We start from the raw sequence: 16,970 nt of genomic DNA, 5'->3' as shown, positions 1-16,970 counted from the left end.
GTAAAATCCTGCACACAAAATTGTTTTAAGAGCTTCAAGATTTTTTCTAATATTGTAAATCTTTTGAAATGTTTTGAAATGTTTTGAAATATTTTTAAACATTCTCTTTGAGTTATGTAGTTTTTCAAAATAAAAAATCATTTTAAATCTACCCAGAGATTTTTATTGTTTTCCTAGTATTTCAAAATTCTTGAGGAGCTCCAAATTTTGTTCTTTTCTTTGTAACATTCAAAAACCTCCAGCCTATTTGATTTTTTTGTAAATTAATGCTTATTTAACTGTTCTTTAAGAATCAAAATGAAATACTTTTACCTTCTAAATACAAATAAAAAAATTGAACAATTATAATCGTAACATTCCAAGTATAAATTAGTCACTCTGAAATTGTGACAATTCATTTTCAAATTGTTTACTATTGAAAATTGTTTTTATTTTATTTCCAAACCAAATAGATTAAAAATGGAATATTTTATACTGAAATAATACTTCAAAAAGATTTTGAAATTGAATAAAGGCGTTCTTTTAAGAAGCCATTAATTCGAACTTTACACTTGTGTCACTACTAAGGCTTTGCAATTAAATTAGTTCAAATTTTAACATTAAAATATGTAAATTATATCATTTTGAACAGATCTAGAATCACCTTGTAAAATCAATCACAGTTTAATTTTTAATAATCGAACTGCAGCTCAATTTTCAAATTTACTTTCATTTTCTGATTTATCCCGGTCGCGAGTCTAGCTTAATATTTAAAACAACTTTTATTTTTTTGAAATTGTATTTTTTCGGTCATAACTTACGGGACAATAATTTTATTCTTTGAAAGATTTTCTACAGATCTTGTTGATATTTTCTACATTCTCATAAAAAATGAGAAGGTATTAGTTTTTTATGAAAAATAACTTTTTCGTATTTTATCAAATGTCGACGTTTTGAGGCCCCGTGAGTCAGAAAAACAAGTTTTTACGTCGGGTCTGTTTGTCTGTCCGGCGTCGTCGTTGCTGTTGTCTGTATACTGGGTAATTTTCGAAAGACTGGTCCGATTGGATTGGGCTTTGACACACTGTTCGAGGGACCAAAAAGAAAGCTCGAGTTCGTTAAACAGCCATTTTTGATAAGAATCCAAAAAGTTGAAGCTTTTTCAAAATTTTTGAGACCACTTTTTTCAAAATTTGAAAATTTTATCGACAGCTATTTATGGTACAAAAAAATATGAACAATTTATCCTGGCAACGTTTTTTGATAAAATCAAACTTACCAAAGTCAACGGATTTTCAAAATCCAAAAAACCAAACGAAAATGGACATTTGAAGCAAAAAAAGCTTGATATGGAAAAAAGTCAAGAGGCGAAAACGCTACTTTTTCAAGGCCCCATCATTATTTTATCACATTCTCATCCATAATGAGAAGAGTTTTATGCGAAAAATGATTTTCGCGAATTTCATTAAATTTCGACGTTTTGAGGCTCCTCAGTCAGAAAAACAAGTTTTTACATCGGTATCTGTCTGTCTCGCTGACGTCTACGTCGTCGTTATTGTGGTTGTCTGTATATCAGATAAGTTGTGAAAGAATAGTCGGATTGGATTGTGGTTTGACACACAGATTTTTTTATTTTAAGAATTGTATGTAAAAATTGTACTATTTTTATTTTTATAACAAATATTTTTATTCAATTAAATGTTTGCAATAAAAGTGTTTCGAAGAGATTTTTTAAAAATCTTTTGGGGAATAAAATTAGTATTTATAGGTCGACCAAGGTTTGTGTTCTTTACCAAATTTGGCTTTCGTCTAAATTTTTCCACTTGTTTTTACTATAGTACAATTTACGTTTGCATCTCGGGCGAAGAAATTCATTCTATTGTTTGACAAATATTCTTTGTAAATCAATATTTTTCACAGAAAATTACTCTGAGTGACAAAACTAAATCGGAAACAATAAGAGTTAATTTATTCAGGAACAAGCTTTTTGAACAAAAATGACCTTGAGTGAACCTTTAATATATATTTGTTAATTTTTACAAAAATCAGACGTTATTTTCTTACAAAAAAATAACTTGTGGGGGGTGGGGCAAATTATCAAAAATAAATAAAAGTTGAAGTTGTATGATTTTAATTTGTAATTAAATAATTTAAGAGGTTCCAATCTAAAATTATCGAACACTTTCCATTCAAAAATTCGGATGAAATATTTAAATAGCTTTAAATTTGAAATTATTCAATATATTCTGAAGACTACAAATTTAAAATGTCTAAATTATTTAGGCTTTAAATATTTTTGAAATTGCTGTTCTGGAGAATAAATAGCACTTATTCTTTTATTAAGAAATCATAACCAAAATTGTTAAGAAAAAGTTTTTAAAAGAGTTTTAAAAACCTTAAAAAAGGTTAGAGGTTTTAATAGTTCAATATATGTGATAGAATCTCTTTAAATATGAAATTAGTCTATACTTTTTCATGTTTGAATTACAATTATTCCATTTTAGAGTTATAAATTACAGTCGTGAAAAACCATAAAAATGTTTTAATTAATTTAAATATAAAACAAAAAACCTTTGTATAATTAAATCTAAATGCAGCTGCAAAAATTTAATTTGAAATGCGTTGAATTCAAGGTATAGTTTAAAAAGAAAACTGAAAGCAAAGGATCGACTTTCAAAAGAAGCGAAAGAAAGTGACTCGCTGGATTGCAAATGAACATAGAAAATGATGTATTTTCGCATTTTTAAATTTTAAATTCAAACTTTTTCGCCTTTTAACAATTTCGAAAAATTCTGAAAATTCAAACAATAAGGCTGTATTCTGAAAGTGAAGCAATTTTAACGTTAAAATTCAAGTTCCTAAACTGAAGGCCTAAAAATTTGCAAATTTTTCAATTAGTGTTATGTAAATTGTATTGGTATCTTAAAAGAGTATAAATAGTTCTTAAATTAGTTTTTAAATTTTCTGCAGTTTACCTTTTTTACATACCTAGATGTCAAAAAAGCCTACCCAATTTTTTCAAATTTTAATCACTTATTTTCTAAGAGAAAATGACCCCTGTTTACCAGTCACTGAAATGGATTAGAAAAAAATTGCCAAGACCCAAGAATAAAAATTGAATGTATAGCGAATTTTTAAATTTTTAATTGAGATTCTCTTTAACTTTGTGATATCAACAATTTCCATACACATTTCTTTTTAATAATACTGTAGGAAATATCAACAAGATCGAGCGCCGAAATTATAATTATAGCAAATTTTCTGTAATTCTATGGGGACGACTGAAATATCCCGAAAAATAAAATTCCCGACTCGATAAAACTCTCTGCCCAAAAAAATACAATTCCAAAACTAATAAAATTCCTGAACAGTTTATAATATTAACGGATTTGAAAATTCCCAAATAATAAGACTCCCCAAATAAAATTGTTTCTTAATGAATATTAATTATTTATTAAAACTACGATAATCAAAGATTGTAATCGAATAAATTTTTATTTAATATTTAAAGTGTTAAAAATTATTGTTTGAATTTAAAATTAAAATTATACAAAAAATTTTATCTACAAATTAATATATAAAAACACGTGTTTTTCAATTAACATTTCGATTTTTCAGAAGAACTTTTGTGATTTAAAAAATACTATATACATTTTCAACCAAAATATTTTATCCAGAAATATATTTTGTTTTAATTATTATTTTAAATTTAAACAATAATGTTTAAATGCTTCAAACATTAAAAAAGTTGTTTCTTTGGTATAAATATTTGATTATTTCAATTAAAAAAAAAAATTGCCAAAGAAAAATGCTTTCAGCACTTGTTTATCTTGAAATGTCTTTCTATAATACCTTTTTTAAAATAAAAAATATGTTTTTTCGAGAACATTTTTTTTTATAATAAACAAGACTGTACCGAAAACCTGGATCAAGCTTCAGATTGAAAAAATTCAGCGATACATACATGTCAAACTTTTCTAACCTCAAAATATTTTTCTACTGCTTTACCGCAATATTTTACGAAGAATGAGAAAACAAGAATTCGACTTCGTAGTACGATGATGGCAGCACCTCGATAGGGCAGAAAATGTGATGTCCTATATATATATAATTCTCCACTCCGACGCCCTGTACCGCATCTACTTTTATAATATCTTTGCCTGGGTTCACTGCACACACTATAAACACTAGCTGAGGGTGGCGTCACATGATTGCAGACTTTTGTTGCGTTTTGCGTAATGCGTGAATTCACTAGATATTTCCGCCAATAATATTCTTCCAGTTATTCAGAGGAACACTGTGATTGGCTTAAATGTCTTGTGATTTGACGCATTACGCAATTCTACAATCAGGGGACGCCATCCTGACACTAGTAACTGATTGAATGCAATCTGCAAAACGCAACGCATTCCGCACTCATGGGACGCCACCCTAAACATGAACCTCAAAAAATGTCAACCGCTGGCAACAGATATGTGCGCGCACTTCGCCTATGCTGCATCGACTTATTCATTCCGATTGTGGAGAGACCTGCAGACTCTCTACCTGCTACCAGGGTTGTGCACGTAATATACCTTAGGTAAATTACATGATGTTTTTACGTAATTTACGTACGTATATTATGTCCTCAGTTTTTTACAAGACGTAACATTCGTTTTCAAGATGGTGTCGACATTATCACATTTCGTTCCATAACTTTAAAATAGCGCCGGTAGCGGTATGCGATATTATGTTGCATGCATGAAATTTAAAGTGAATGAACAAAATGTATTATTCTACAACTTCGACAATAAATAGAAGTGGCAGACCGAGGAATCCATGTTGGAAAGAATTATCCTTCCTCTAAAAAAATGGTAATACGTCAGAAACCTCGAGTGACACGTCACTGCTACTGACAGAAAGCAAGGTATGAAATATGGAAGCGTCTATGCGCCATCTTAAAGCTCGTACGCATGTCTGCTTTGACTTGCGTAAATGACGATAACGAAGGCATAGCATACGACTTGCGTTGCCTTCCTCGAATATATTTGTTCACACCAGTTTTGAACGAAAAGAACGAAAAGTGGGACAATACAAATATCACAGTGAAAAGTGTGTTGGAGGTAAGGCTATATTGTTTATTTAATGTTTATCATTAAAAATGTTTGTAAGTGAAAAAATTTGACGGAGAAAGTTAGGTTGACAATTTGTTAAAATTAACCTATGTAGAAAATTAAGAATATAATAAACTCGAAAGTATTTTTCTCAGATTTCAAATATTTCAGGGTACTTCTAAATATTTGAAAGATTTTAGGATATTTTCAAAGATTCCAAGGATTTTTCAAGTGATTTCCACAATTTGAAAGGATTTTAAAAAAGGTTAAAAATTTCAGGGGGTTCTTAAAAATTCCAAGGTTCCAAGCTTCTTAAAAATTCCACAATTTGATGTGATTTAAAAAATATTTTAAGATTGTAGGGGATTTTTTTTAATTCCAAGGAGCCTTCCCTTCCTTTTTAAAATGCCACGGGATTTCAGGAGATTTTACATAAAATGTAAAATTTAAGCGAATTTAAAAAGATTCTGAGTTATTTTCAAAAGCTTTAAAAAATTGCAAGCGATTTCAAAATATTTACAAATATATATCTTACATATTTTAGGGAATTCTTAGATTCTAATCAAATTTTGAATTACTTTCTGAAATATAAATGGATCTTAAAGGGTTTTAACTATTTTAGGGTATTTTGAGACATTCCAATGCAAGAGATTAAAAAAAATTCAGCGAATTTCCAAAGATCTTAATGATTTTAAAAGATTAAAAAAATTGTTAAAAGAATTGCCTAGAATTTTGAAAGATATAAAACGATTTTACAGGGTCTACGAGGTTTTAATATATTTTAAAAGATTCCAAGGGATCTTAAAATCTCTCAAGGTACTTTAATGAATTTCCCAAGATTTCAAGAAATATCATTTGATTTGGTAGAATTTCACGTTATTTTATAAGATTTTAATGGATTTTAAAGAATTCATTCACGAAAAGTGAATGGTTTCGTAAGGGTTTAAACCCTTAAAGGGTTTAAACCCTTAAACCCGTGAAGAATTCCTGAATATTAAATGAAGAATCTAACGACTAAATTTGGACAACCAACATAAAATGGTCCTATAGCAATATGAAAAAAGAAACGTTTTCCTCTTCTCCCTTCCCCCTAAAAAATAATATAAAAAATGTTGCTTTTATTTGAAAAAAATAAAAAGGAGGAAAGAAAAATGAGGAGGCAAACAACAACATCCCTTTCCTTCTCTTTTTGATTCTTTCGTACTTTTTATTCTCACCATTATCAAATCACAATTAAAAAACACTTTAAAAAAATAATCAGCAACGTTATTTAATACGGATGAAATATAATATCACTTAATAGATGCAGTCGAATTCCTCGTCAATTTCATCACGGAAGATTAAGATTTCATTTCATGGTGAAGTGCAAAATGTTTACAGTAGAAAAAAATATACTCAAGAAAGTAGTGATGCATGAGTACTACTCAAAAGACAGTAAATTGACATACGAAATAGATGGAGAATCAATCTTATTGTAGACGGACGACGACAACATTTATCTGAATCCTGATGTTGATGTTTATAATATTACAATTCGCACAGGTGAACACAACAATATAATTCCTGTAAATCGGGTTAATAGTTATTATTTGATAAGAATAAAAATATTTTTCAGTCTGGAATTCTGGGTTAGCGGAATATGTATGGAGTGTACGGAGCACTCTATACACATTGTTTTTATCTATTTATTTAATTGACTTCTGAATTAAATTTTTAATTTAAATCATTTTATTCTAATATAATAAATGAAATTAATAAATTAAATATATTACAATATAATATTGAATGATACTTAATTTTTTAAATTTAATTTATCTGCCTATCTATTTATTTATTTTCACACCAAACACTCGCTTTGAGTCAAGTGTCGGGGTTTATCTTTAAATAGCCTTGGATTGGTTTCGGGAGGATAGAAACGTAAACAGTGAGGGCTGCTTCACTCTTTTCTAATTGGAATATATATCTATAAATATAATGTCGCAACCGCTCTCGCTCTGCTCCTCTGAGAAACTGTTGGAGCCAGCAGTTCTAGGAAGGCTGAGAACGGGGTGACTGAACGCGAGACTTTGGTGTATTTGTTTGATTTTTCAATACATTTTTTTATTGAAAATTATTATTATCATATTATGGAGCACTCCATACAATAGATTGGAGAGAGTATGGAATTCCATACATTGAAATGACGACGATTTTTTTCTTAAAATATATATTTTTCATAATCGCTCTAACTTTTTATTTAAATTTAAAATCTGTTTTGGTTCAAATATCCACAACTACATTTTTCGATAAGAATTCATCTTTTTTGGTTCGAAATTCAACTTCTTGGTTAAGAGTGAAACTACTTTCTTAAAGATTCTGTTTTCTGTTCGAATATTCATCATTTTTGTTAAAAATTTATTTCTTGAACTGCAAATATAACTGTTTTGCTGAAACCCTTTTTTTTGTTAAAAATTAATTTTTAACTTAAAATTTAGCTATTTCATTCTTGTTTAAAATTTTATCTTTCTCAGTTGATAATTCAGCTTTTTGATTGTGCATTGAAAAACTTGGTTAAAAAGTACTTTTTTCTGTTCAAAATCCAACAATTTAATTGTAAATTCTGTTCTTTCTTGACTGCAGAATCTTTTATGGTTGAAAATTGAGCGCGAAGGTGATGGGAAGTAGAGGAAGTGAGGATCGGGAAATTGAGGGAAAATGTAGTGTGGGTTAGTGGGGGAAGGTGAGTGTTGTCTGCCGATGTAAATGAGAAAGAAGTTAGGGAAGTTAGTGGAAGCAAAGGTGCGTGGGAGGGGAAGTATGGTAGGAGTACTTTGACTGCTTTTTTCACACTCTCTTTGCTTTCAAAATAAAATCCCATACATTTTCCGCACCAATATATTCCCTGTACAATTCCCGCTTTTTCCGCACATTGGAAGACCCGCAAATACTGTTTTTCCCGAGTGTACCTTATGCTGAAATAGTTTAATATTTCTAGTACCTTCATTTATTAACCATTCACTTTTCCGTGCCCTTGTAGAAATATTTGAATTATTTACGAAATACTGGATTGTTAAATACGTGACAGGTGGAGAGACTAAATAATTCTTATAGATGCTGCTGCAGCTGCACCGAATGAGTTAGAGGGACCAAGTCGAAAAAGATTTAAAGAAATTATGGCACACTTGTACAACGAAAAAGATGGGGATGATAAAAACTTGAAGAAAAGAAAGGTAAAATTTGTATAACGTTATTCATATAAAAATTAAGAATCATGGCATTTGTATTTGATCATCTTTTATTATAATATACAATGAATCGATAATCTTATTATCAATACATATGGATATTTTGTGGATTTAAATCTATTAATCAGAATTTAATTTTACATGAATTGCAGTAATAAGTAGATGAGTTAGGCCAAGTTACTAAACTTTTAAAACAAAGTATTTAGAATATTTTGTGTTTCATAATTATTACAGAATAGTAAACTGAATAACTTTTATTTCCAGCTGTCTGATCAAAAAATTGGAACAAAAAGCCAAGGAGAGATAGAAAAAGGTAGGAGTAAACCATTCCTGAAGAGGGTCATAAATGTTGGTTGGCATCACAAAAACCATTTTGATGCTCCTTATGAGTCCATGGGAAGTGCAATAGGACCAAAAATAAATTTAAACGGAAAAGAAGACTATCCCATAGAAAAATTAAAATCAACACTTTTACTCCAGTATAAGAATGAGGAAAACAAATATTATTTTGAAAATTGCATAATCAGTCTCGGCATGTCTGACTGCAGAGTTTTTATATCGTGAAGAGCAGAATACTGCTGTGTCTGACAACAGAAACGGGGTATTAAGGGGGGTTCCTACTTTATTGGCCCGAAATTTGGCTGTTTTTTTTAGAATATTTTTTGAGGAAAGTATAAAAGATAGGAGGCTAAAATTTTCCACAATTGTTTGTCCATATTTATTGTAGCATTACAAAATTTTTTGGGCCGTTACATAAAAAGAAGGGAGGGGGGCCCATCAATGGCGGGTGGTCAGTGTCAACTTTTCCCGCTGGTGGAAGATCTGTCGCCGTAGAAAAAATCTGAAACAAAAAATCAAAATATTTTCTCAACCTATACACTATAGCGCACAAAGTAGACCAGAATAAAGAAAAATAAATGAAAAATGAGACAGTTATGAGATTTTGAAAAAAATTGATTTTTTCACTTTTTTTTTGCTATTAATTATTTTCTTAAACAAACAATTTTTAATATTTTTTGATGATTGTAGTCTACTTTGTGCGGACACCTTCTGAGAATATGTCAAAAAAGTTTCGTAGCGACTGCTCAATTTTTGCGCCTTGTGGGACTTCTACCAACACGGAAAACATGGTTGTGAGAAAAACGCGTTCAAAGTTTTTCATAAAAAATGCAAAAAATTATGTTGAACTTTTGCGATATAATTACACTTATTCATCATTTCGTATGTTTTCGGGGTCGATGATTTCAAATCTGCCATCAAATTCGAAAATTTAATTCGTTTAAACAATTTTTATACACAATTTTTTAAAACAAATTACAATTTTTTAATGATGCATGTGCTTTCCATAGCTTTCGATATCATTGATTTCAAATCTGTTACTATTTTTGCAATAAAATATTATTTAAACAATTTATTTAATAAAGACTATTACAAAATTACTTTTTCCCAAGATTCATATGGCTTTCATAGTTCAAGCGGTCAGAAATCACGAATTTGATATCAGATTTACAACAATCATTTGTTTAAATAAAGTTCAGAAAATGAGAGTACTTACGCCTAGTGAGCTGTTCCAGGTCCATACAAGCCACATTCCTCATTCACGTGAAAAACCTAAAATTGGAACCAGTTTCGCCGCCGCAGAGCACCCGGCCGCTGCAGCCCAGCGCGTTTGACACCGCTGTAGTCAACGGCCCATAACTTTCGAAGTTTTTGATATTTTGACTTGAAATTTTCCAGATATATTTTTAAAACATATATCTATCCGAAAATGCAAAAAGAAAAAAAAGATTTTTTTGACCCAACAAAGTAGGAAACCCCCTTAAGAATAGTATCATCTGGCCAACAAGGAGACCAGCAATACACTGAATCAAGAGATGATTCACAAAGTGTACATCTGTCATTGCCTGCATGTTCGCCAAATATAAACCTGTAACAACCGTCAAAAAAAATCTCCGTGGACTCTGTTTTTACCCTTACTGAGGCCAAGTCTTCGAAAAATTCATCGGTTGAATCTAGGGATGGTTCTTATAAAATTGATCAACTGCAGACTGGTTTATCTTACAGCAGGAATCATGAACAAAATGTAAGCATAGGGCATACCGAAAAGCAATTATACGAAGACCTAAGAACTCCAAAGGCTGAACCAAAAAATGATTCTTCCGATTCCAGAAAACTAAAGATCGACTTATTGAAAAAACCAAGCGTACCTTCACCTTCTTACTCAGAGCTGATTAATGCCTCCTTAAGTGCATCTCTCAGCAACAGAAAACAAGCTGGACATTCACGTGAGCAACAGGCAGAACCTTTCTCCTCGCTTGTAATTTCGGAAACAGAACAAAGAAAAAAAGAACTAGATCACTTTAAAAGACCATTGGATTAACAGCAAGACAAATTATCTATTCAACATTTAAACCGGTTCTATTTATATCTCCATCTGCTTTGAAATAAAGTTAAGAGATTGGGATTTTAATATCTTCAGATTTCGATGCTGGCGATTCTCATGATATTAATACTTCGCGCGCCTCTTTTTATGCGCATATTTTGAGGTTATGTTACTTCCAGCATAAAATATAAATGATATGAATATTAATACTATTATACATATAAATATATGCATATATTATTAATGATAATATTATAATTATGTTATATTATAATAGTCTTATTTATATCTTGATCCGAATTTGAAAGGAATTAAAGAAATTGGGGATTTTAATGATATTTGAATGTTTCGCACAATTTAAAAACAAAAATATATATGAATTATCAGAATATTAATACCGTAATTAATATTTTGTTGTATATTATATTGTGCTTATTATATTATATACTTTATATTGTGTACATTATTGTACATGATGAAAATAAATGATATAATTAAGTATGTCATATTATAATTATATGTAGAATATAATAGAATTTATTGTCTTCATTGTATACTTTTACAAGTTTTTACTATATTCTTTTGCTCTCTTAAAGTTTTAAATAAAACGAAGCTACATATTTTCTCGCTTTAGAATCGTTACCTGAACAGATAATAATTAAATCATTACATATTTCTGTGTCTATATTACAATTCCTCTTGTCTTTGCGCTATATTTCTCCTCTATGTCACTATTTTATTCGATATTATAATTATATTAAAATTAATATTAATTAGCTGTAAATGATTGTGCTGGGGCTTTTAAGCGTTTGATTTCTCTATTAAACCAAAAAAGTTTAAATAGCCTTATACTTCTAATTTGTAATTGTTTTATTTTAAATGATTCCCATAAATAAATTTTCTAATTTTGAAAGGCTATTTAAATTTTTTCGGTTTAATAGGTAAATTCAACTTTCAACGCTTAAAACTCTAGCACAATCATTTACAGCTAATTAATATTAATGTTAATATCAATATCTGTTGAGATAATATTATTATAATTATATCATATATAGTTAATTACATATTATATTCTATTATAATGTACCTTGATTATACTTCTTTTTTGAGATTTTCATGTCCTAACTCAAAATTTTAATTATTTTTTAGAATTCCTTGTCCCAGATCTGAATTATAGTCTTTTCAAAAAATCAGGTGAAATTAGAAAATTTAAACTTTCAAATCTGAAAATGATTTATTTCAGGTGGAAATCTTTTGAATTTTAAACTTTTAAGACTGAAGCTTGACAAATTTTTAATTAAGAAATATTTCATTCAAACGCTCAATAATTCATACGTATACAATACAAACTTTTAGCACCTTTTATTTTTACCATTTTTTAATCAAATTATGATAAAATACGAAATTACTGATTTTAAATTCTAATGACTTTAACATTTTAGAGATTTCTGGTTAAAAATATAAATTACGCTATTATTTTTAAGGTTCAAAATGATAATACTTCCAGAAAATTCCAGTTCGTAACATTAAACATTGAACAATTAAACAAATTTTTAATCTAAAATCTTTTTAAAATAAAAGTAAAATTATTTTTATTTTAAGTTGTTCCAGATTAATATTTTTGCATTGTTTTTTATACGTAAAAATTTGAGTTTACCAATTGAAAATGTTAGAAATTAACTTACTCTCAAAATAATTGAAGTTTCAAATAAAAGTTAATAAATTATCAATAAAAACAAATAGATTTTCAGTCAGATAGTTAAGTTTTTATACATAAAAGATGAAATTTCTCCCAAAGCAGGTGAATTTGTAAACCAGAAAGAAAAATTTGCTACAAAACAATTGAATTTTAAGCCCGAAAAAATTAATAAAAAAACTTTCATTTTCAAACAAATAGTTACATATTCAACTAAAATGATGAATCTTCAACAAAATAAGCTTAAATTTTTTATTAAAAACTGTTAAACTCATCCAAAAATATGTCAATTTTACACGAGAGTTGCCTTTTCAGTCAACAAGGATTTTTTTTAAATTGTTGAATTTCAAAGCCAAAAAGATGATTTTTTTACAAAAAACTGTAAACTTTTTTTAAATGGAATAGTTCAAAGACTTCTGATCAAAAAATATAAACCAAAATTATTATTTTTTCAGTTGAAAATTAAAGTCTTTTGTTAGACAGTTCGATTTTCAAGATTGTCAATAAGTCAATAAAACTTTTGAGTTTTAATTGATAAATAAAAATGTAAAAATTAATAATATAAGGCGACTCAAAATAAAATAAATCAATTTATAATATAAAAAGTTTCCAATTAAAAAAGAATTATAATCAATCCATTTTTATTGATCAAAATGATTTAGTCCTTAACGTTTAAAAATGTATTGATTTATTCTTCAATTCAAAGCATTGAAAATAATAGCTTTGGTTTACATTTTTTAATCAGAAGTCTTTGAACGATTCCGTTTAAAAAAACTTTATACTTTTTTTGTAAAAAAATCATCTTTTTGGCTTTGAAATTCAACAATTAAAAAAAATTTTTTTTATCGACTGAAAAGTAAACTCTCGTGTAAAATTTATATATTTTTGGATGAGTTCAACAGTTTTTAATTAAAAATTTAAACTTTTTTTGTTGAAGATTCATAATTTTGGTTGAAAATGTAACTATTTGTTTGAAAATGAAAGTTTTTTTTAATTAATTTTTTCGGGCTTAAAATTCAATTGTTTTGTAGCAAATTTTTCTTTCTGGTTTTAAAATTCATCTGCTTTGGGAGAAGTTTTATCTTTTATGTAGAAAAACTTAAATATCTAACTGAAAATCTATTTGTGTTTATTGATAATTTATTAATTTTTCTGTAAAATTTGTCTTTTTTCGATGAATTAATTTTTTGTTTGTTTTCGAATACACAAATTTTCAGTTAAAATTTCAACTACTTGGCTAAAATTTAAACTAATTTGTAAAAAATTCAGTTTTTGGTTGACGATTATTGATTTCAGTTAAAAAATTCATCTTTCTGGTTGAAAATGTAACCATTTTGTTGCAAATTTGTTTTTCTCTCTTTTTTTTTTAGTTGAAAATTTAATAATTTTGATAGTGAGTTAATTTCTAACATTTCTAATTGGTAAACTTAAATTTTTATCTATAAATAACAATGCAAAAATATTAATCTGGAACAACTTAAAATAAAAATAATTTTACTTTTATTTTAAAAATTTGTTTAATGTTAAGCACTGGAATTTTCTTGAAGTATTATCATTTTGAACCTTAAAGATAATAGCGTAATTTATATTTTTATCCAGAAATCTCTAAAATTTTAAAGTCATAAGAATGTAAAATCGGTAATTTCGTATTTCAACATAATTTGATTTAAAAAATGGTAAAATTAAAAGGTGCTAAAAGTTTGTATTGTATACATATGAATTATTAAGCGTTTGAATGAAATATTTCTGAGCTAAAAATTTGTCAAGCTTCAGTCTTAAAAGTTTAAAATTCAAAAGATTTCCAACTCAAATAAATCATTTTCAGATTTAAAAGTTTAAATTTTCTAATTTCACCCTGAATTTTGAATTTGAACAGGAAATTTTTCAAACCAGTTGTATGTATTTCTGAATTAGATCAGAGATTTTTTGAAAAGACTATAATTCAGATCTGAGACAAGGAATTCTAAAAAATTATTAAAATTTTGTGTTAGGACATGAAAATCTGAAAAAAGAAGTATAATCAATATACATTATAATAGAATTAATATAATATGTAATTAACTATACTTGATATTATAATTATAATAATATTATCTCAACAGATATTGATATTAACATTAATATTAATTAGCTGTAAATGATTGTGCTAGAGTTTTAAGCGTTGGAAGTTGAATTTACCTATTAAACCGAAAAAAATTTAAATAGCCTTTCAAAATTAGAAAATTTATTTATGAGAATCATTTAAAATAAAACAATTACAAATTATGAGCACTAACAAGTACAAAATTTTGTATTAACACTTTTTAAAATTGCTAGCAATTTTAAATCTTAAAAAGCGAAGTCCCAAGTAGTAATGAAAAAAAAATAATATAACCAAATTCTAGGAAGCTATAGTTTGTTATTTTTTAATTCCAAATGATTCTCATAAACAAATTTTATAATTTCGAAAGTCCGGAGGCTATTTAAACTATTTTGGTTTAATAGATAGATCAAACTCTTAAAAGCCCCAGCACAATCATTTACAGCTAATTAATATTAATTTTAATATAATTATAATATCGAATAAAATAGTGAGCTATAGGAGAAATATAGCCCAAGGACAAGAGGAATTGTAATATAGACACAGAAATATGTAATGATTTAATTATTATCTGTTCAGGTAAAAACTCTAAAGCGAGAAAATATGTAGCTTCGTTTTATTTAAAACTTTAAGAGAGCAAAAGAATATAGTAAAAACTTGTAAAAGTATACAATGAAGACAATAAATTCTATTATATTCTATATATAATTATAATATGACATACTTAATTATATCATTTATTTTCATCATGTACAATATTGTACACAATATAAAGTATACATTATAATGAGCACAATATAATATACAACAAAATATTAATTACGGTATTAATATTCTGATAATGCATATATCTTTTTATTTTTAAATTATACGAAATATTCAAATATCATTCAAATCCCCAATTTCTTTAATTTCTTTCAAATGCGGATCAAGATATAAATAAGACTTTTATAATATAACATAATTATAATATTATCATTAATAATATATGTATATATTTATATGTATAATAGTATTAATATTCATATCATTTATATTTTATGCTTGAAATAACGTAACCTCAAAATATGCGCATATAAAGAGGCGTGCGAAGTATTAAAATCATGAGAATCGCCAGCATCGAAATCTGGAAATATTAAAATCCCAATCTCTTAATTTTACTTCAAAGCAGATAAAGATATAAATAGAACCGCCGAAGTGTTCCGACCGGCAATCGTGCACCTTCGAGTTTTCAAATTCAGAAGAGGAGAAATGGGTTGCTCGCGCAACCCAGTCATTTATATCATCTCCTACTTTATTCACACGGACATAGCTCTGTCATCGCATTGGACCACATCTCGTTTCAGACCTGGGATCACTGGTATGGGCACTTGCCTGTACATTGGTAGTATTGTGTAGCGAAAAAACAGTTTGGGATTTAGAGGGATCTGGTAGTTTATTAATGATTTTGACGGTAAATCTCTCTCAGCGGAAAACACCGAACACAAACAGCGTTCATGTTTTCATGCGAAAGAAGTTGCAAAATTGCTTCAGCTATGATGCAAAAATGATTCCAACAGTTCAGCAACTATTCTATTTATTGAACTTGGAAAAGAACAAGTAATGCAGCTAAGTTATTTTATATAATCGTATATTATATACATTTCCTGTTTTGAATTGTCGCAGTACTTGTTAAAAATGTTTACAGAATTTTCACTTCAAAGCTTAAAAATCTTTATAAGTTTATAAGAGTCTCTATTTGTATCTAAGAAAAAACTAAGTTACAAGAGTAACTAGAGTTTAAAATCTTAAAGCAATTTACTTTAGAAAATATTCTTTTAGACATTTTTCAATATGGAAGTTTGAATTGAACATTATTTGACGTTGGTGAGTTTAAGCCTAAAATTTGCGCGTTTTTAATGATTTAGTATGAAGTTATTCAATACTTTTAACTACCATGGCGAAAAAGTATTCACAAAATAAAGCACTATAAATTGAAAATTGAAAGCTTGGAAAATAAAAATAAACATTTATTTAAGACCTCAAAAATCGACTGGTTTAAAATAAAACTTTGTAAAATCGATTCACTATTTTGACATTCAAATTGAAATTGTACGGTTTTCAACCATTTTAATTTTAATTAAATTGGAGTTTAAATTTTTAAGAACTTTAATTTTTAAATTATTCTTTCAGAATTTGTAAAATATCGATCGTTTGAACTACACCTTGTTTAATGTTGAGGACTTTGATCCTAAGATTGGCAAATTTTTTATTATTTAGTTTGAAGTTATTCAATATTTTTAACTGCATTGGTGGAAATGTATTTTCACAATAAAATACATTAAATTGAAAATTGAAGGCTTGGAAAATAAGCAAGACAGGCCGTCGAAATTTGATTACTTTGAAATAAAACTTTGTAAATTCGATTCACTATTTTGACTTTCAAATTGAAATTGTACAATTTTCAAGGATATTAAATTTACTTAAATTAAAACTTAAATTCTTAAGATCTTTAGTTTTTGAAAATATTCTATTA

General features: G+C 27.7%; 1 protein-coding gene across 1 annotated transcript; it reads left to right on the top strand.

Annotated features, from left to right (window-relative positions):
• Positions 1 to 4,931: 4,931 nt before the first annotated feature.
• LOC117176688 lies at positions 4,932 to 10,676 on the top strand. Its single transcript, XM_033366941.1, has 5 exons — positions 4,932 to 5,081; positions 6,376 to 6,430; positions 8,163 to 8,281; positions 8,561 to 8,856; positions 10,361 to 10,676. Exons 1-5 carry the CDS (start codon positions 4,932 to 4,934, stop codon positions 10,674 to 10,676), a joined length of 936 nt encoding a protein of 311 aa, XP_033222832.1.
• The last annotated feature ends 6,294 nt before the right edge of the window (positions 10,677 to 16,970 follow it).

The sequence above is a fragment of the Belonocnema kinseyi genome, chromosome 7, assembly GCF_010883055.1.
Source record: "Belonocnema kinseyi isolate 2016_QV_RU_SX_M_011 chromosome 7, B_treatae_v1, whole genome shotgun sequence".
Taxonomy (NCBI): domain Eukaryota; kingdom Metazoa; phylum Arthropoda; class Insecta; order Hymenoptera; family Cynipidae; genus Belonocnema; species Belonocnema kinseyi.
This window is presented reverse-complemented; position numbering and strand designations above follow the sequence as displayed.